The sequence below is a fragment of the Equus asinus genome, chromosome 20, assembly GCF_041296235.1.
Source record: "Equus asinus isolate D_3611 breed Donkey chromosome 20, EquAss-T2T_v2, whole genome shotgun sequence".
NCBI classification, from domain to species: Eukaryota; Metazoa; Chordata; class Mammalia; order Perissodactyla; family Equidae; genus Equus; species Equus asinus.
The window spans coordinates 18,251,539-18,255,977 of record NC_091809.1 but is presented as its reverse complement, the minus strand read 5'-3'; the positions used below and the strand labels follow the sequence as shown (position 1 = coordinate 18,255,977).

Genomic DNA, 4,439 nt, shown 5'->3' with positions numbered 1-4,439 from the left:
ATTTTAACATTCTAAGGAGGCCTGTGGCCAGCTCTCCCATACCACACTGTAAATAACTTCAAGGCAAGGGTTCCTGGGTCTTACTGGGCTCTGGACCAGGCAGCTGGGTCAGAGGTCTCTGCTCAGGAACACTCCATCCTCCTCCTTCTCAAAATTAGGCGCTTTGGGGAAAATCAAGAATAGATGAGTATCCTGGGGGCTTTGTGGACAGGGAGGGGCCCCACCTCTATCCCTGCATTGTGATGTCTTCTAAAGGGGGCAGCGGGGAAAAGTGATGTCATAGGTCACTGGCCGGCCCCCTCTCCCTCTCTGCCTGTGCCGGCCACTGGCCCAGTCTCACCTTTTCTCCCCACAACGCTGCACCCCAGAGGAAAGTAGTCAGCCTTGCCAAGCCACCCACCCAGACACTTGCAGCCATGGATGCAAATCACTCCAACCCCTTGGAGCCCCAGTCTTCTCAAGAGGCCCCCAGGCCTGGCCTGAACCCTGGCTCAATCCCAGGGAGCAAGAACCTGCAGCAGGACCCCCCCAACATGGTGGGAGACAAGTTGCCACCAAAGACTGGAGCAGTGGTCATCGACATGGGCACAGGCACCTGTAAGATGGGTTTCGCAGGGCAGACTCGGCCCATCTACACCGTGGCCACCATCGTGGGCTGCCAGCCCCAGAAGCTGGCCACCACCGGGCAGCAAGTGCTGGAGACGTTCATCGGCGAGGCCGCCCGCATGCGCCCGGAGCTGACGCTGGTGCAGCCCGTTCGGAACGGCATCTTGGTGGACTGGAACGCGGCTGAGCTCATCTGGCGCCACGTACTTGAGCACGACCTCCACGTGGCCACCCAGGACCACCCGCTGCTGTTCTCCGGCCCGCCCTTCAGCCCCAGCACCAACCGTGAGAAGCTGGTCGAGGTGGTCTTCGAGTCTCTGCGCTCCCCCGCCATGTACGTGGCTTCCCAGTCGGTGCTGTCCGTCTATGCACACGGACAGGTCAGTGGGCTGGTGGTGGACACGGGCCACGGGGTCACCTACACAGTACCCGTCTTCCAGGGGTACAACCTGCCCCACGCCGCACAGCGCCTGGACCTGGCGGGAACCCACCTGACCGCCTTCCTGGCGGAGATGCTGCTGGGCTCCGGCTTGCCGCTCGGGCAGCAGGACCGGGACATGGTGGAGAACATTAAGCATCGCTACTGCTACGTGGCTGCCAACTTGCTCAAGGAGCAGGCCCGGCCAGAGCAGGAATACCAGCAGACCCTGAAGCTGCCCGATGGGCGGACGGTAACACTGGGCAAAGAGCTGTTCCAGTGCCCGGAGCTGCTGTTCAGCCCCCCCGCGATCCCAGGGCTGTCGCCTGTGGGGGTCCCTACCATGACCACACAGAGTCTTCTCAAGGTGCCCCTGGAGGTGCAGGCGGATGTGGCCCAGAACGTGCTGCTCTGCGGGGGCTCCTCACTCTTCCAGGGGTTCGAGGGCCGCTTCCGCGCTGAGCTGTTGCACAGTCTGCCCCGTGAGGCCCACGTGGTGGTGAAGGCCCAGCCCAGCAGGAACTTCTCGGTGTGGATCGGGGGCTCCATCCTGGCCTCATTGCGTGCCTTCCAGTCCTGCTGGGTCCTGCGGGAGGAGTACGAGGAGCAGGGGCCCCACATCGTGTACCGCAAATGCTACTGATGCTGAGTAGCGATTGGGGCAGTGTTGTGGGCAGTAAAGCTTGCGGTACCCAGCCGGTTCTGTCCTGCCTTCCCTCAGCGCTGGAGTAGTCCACTCCTGGACCCACCCAGACTCACCTTACTCTGACCCCACAGACCCACCCCAAGGAGATTTGCCTCCCAGGGCATCCCTGGTTCTGCCCTAACTCACCTCCTGTGATCCGTCCCCAGAGACACCCCAGTTCTGATTCTCTAAACCCACCTCCTCCATCATCAAGGCCCAACACACCACCACGTCCTCACCCTGTCAAACCATCTCCCATGATGTGTGTCCCCCAGGGCACTCTCAGAGTGGGGCTTCACCCATGCCCACCCCCAAGACATCCCCAGATTCTGACCTCTCAGCCTACTTCCCTGATCTATTGCTCTTGATACAGCCCCCCCATCCCCTGGGCTCTAAACCCCCCAATTCACCCCCTTGCTATATCCCTCAAGGACCCTCAACCAACCCCCATAACTCATCCCTCTCCAAAGAAACTGCACCGGGCACTCCAACCACCCCCTACCCCTGAGAATCTTTCCATGAGTGTTCCAACACCTAAGTTCACTCTTATAATCTGCCCCAAACATCTAATCCCCCCAAACACACCCCCAAGATCTACTTACCAAGACATCCCTGGTTCTGAGCCCCCAAAATCCACCCCTTCATTGATTTTCCCTCATCTGATTATCCAAAGTTCTCCTGAACCCTGATGTGCTGAGCACTCCAGAATCCTCCCCACAAGTGCCCAACTCCAACATCCACCACAAAGATCCAAGTTCTGACCCTCAAGTGTCCGCCCAATGGTGGCCTGCTAAAGGACCCCGTAGTGTCCAAAGCCCATGCCCCAAGTTCCTCCCCTCCCCCAAACTCTATTGTCCCCACATAATTTCTCCCCCAGACTCCTTCCTTCCATCCAGGTGCTCCCACAACCCATCCCGCATCTGTACCCCCAAAAAACAATAGGTTCTGAAGCCCCAAACCCCATGATGGCCCCCACTACTCTCAGCTCACCCCCTTGCTCTGCATCCCCCCAGAAATACTCCTGCATGGTCTCTCTCACAGTGTACCTCCTGACTCCATTCCTCAGGTCCTGGAGTCCTCCTAGGAAGGCTCTGGGCCCAAGGATGATCCTATGATGACCCCATTGATTCCCTAGGTCCCTCCTCTATGTTCTGATCCCCCAACTCCCTTCCCCAAAGACGCTCTCCGGGTGTCTCCCCATGATGAACCCCAGGACGCTCTACTTTAGTTTTCGGACTCCCAGGAACTCACCCCCAGGCCCCATCCCATTAGTTGAGACACCAATGAGCAATGACGTTCCCAAGGGCTGCCCAGCACATGGTGACCCTGGGGAAGACATCCTAGGTGGGGGCTTCACCTGAACACTGGGTCTCTCCTGCAACCCACCACAAAGGTCCCCAGAGGCCAACTTCTTGGGCTGTCCATCAAATATCCCTCTATTATGCTAGTAGCCCATTCCATCTCCCCAGACCTCTCTCAGCCTATTCCTGCAACGCTACCCCAGGGCTCGCCCTGGGACCTGCCCTGAGGATGCCCTATGAGGTGTCTCCTGCCCCACCCTGTCCCTGCAGGGGCCTGGAATGGGAGCCCAGCCTCTCACCACAGGGAAGTTTGTTCTCCTCCCCACAGGGCACCCTGGGTCCCCTCTCCTCCCGCTGTCATCATCCTCACCTACCCTGGGTCCTTGATGGAGGCAGGACCTCTGCATTCATGCTGTCATCCAGCCCAATGAACATCAAGACCCCCAGCCATCCTCCCAGGACATGTCCTCCCAGCTTATCAACAAACTAACCACAAGCTGCCAGAGCTTATCCGTGTGAACGCTGGGTCCTCTCCTCTTTCGGTCCAGGAATCATTCATTCCTTCAGTCAATGTTTATTAAGTATCTCTCACAGGCTTTCTCCATCTCTACCTCTCCCTGAGTCTTTCTGTGTGTCTCTGAGTCACCTGTCAGCATCATTCTTATGCAGGAATTTTCCAGAATGGAAACTCACTTATTTGCAGAACATTGAGCCCACTGCACCGATCCCTTCATCTGCCATCAGACAATGAGGGTGGGTGAAGGCCTTGGCTACCCCCACCCACCCTGTCCCACTGTGTCCTGGGGATTGGGCAGTGGCTCCCGCCTCATCCTGGACCAGCCAGTGGTCCTCAGCTGATGGGACAGCCCTTCAGACAGGCCAAGATCCCCAGATCACAAACATGCAGGTTGGATCCCCTTTGCTTCACCACCCTCACTTACCCAACTTGTAGAATCAGCAAGACCCCCTCAAGAGATTACCAAGTGGTGAAGGGGAACTCCTTATTTTTCCCACTAGGGGGCAGCAACTCCAAGACCGAGGTGCTGATGGTGGCCTGGAATTTAAAACCGTAGTGACTGTGTCCCAGACCTCAAGTGAGGCCCACCCTACACTGCAGTGTCAGGGCACTGCCAGTCACACACACACAGAGAAGGGATGTGGGATAGGGTGAGTCTCAGATGCCACAGGAAGTGAGGAGGATGCAGAAATCCCTACCAATCTTGGGTTGCTGGGAAACCCAAAGGGCTTTCACCTTAGACCAGACTAAACCTCCCCATCTCCAAACCTTCCCTGGGACAGAAATTTCCTCTACAACCCTCCAAAAATGCACCCCTCCAATTTGCACACTCTCAGGGGTGGGGAGTTCACTACCTCCAGTCTGTTATTAGAAATCTCACCTCCTCCCAGGAGTCATAGGTAAACTTCTGTC

At 57.6% G+C, this 4,439-nt stretch overlaps 1 protein-coding gene across 1 annotated transcript; it reads left to right on the top strand.

Moving 5' to 3' along the window:
• Window positions 1–416: 416 nt before the first annotated feature.
• LOC139039715 (actin-like protein 9) lies at window positions 417–1,667 on the top strand. Its single transcript, XM_014841182.3, has one exon. The coding sequence runs from the start codon at window positions 417–419 to the stop codon at window positions 1,665–1,667; it is 1,251 nt and encodes a 416-aa protein (XP_014696668.3).
• Window positions 1,668–4,439: the final 2,772 nt, after the last annotated feature.

What these genes read in the sequence shown, in the direction of transcription:
- LOC139039715 (XM_014841182.3), top strand. Translation starts at nt 417, where the DNA reads ATGGATGCAAATCACTCCAACCCCTTGGAGCCCCAGTCTTCTCAAGAG.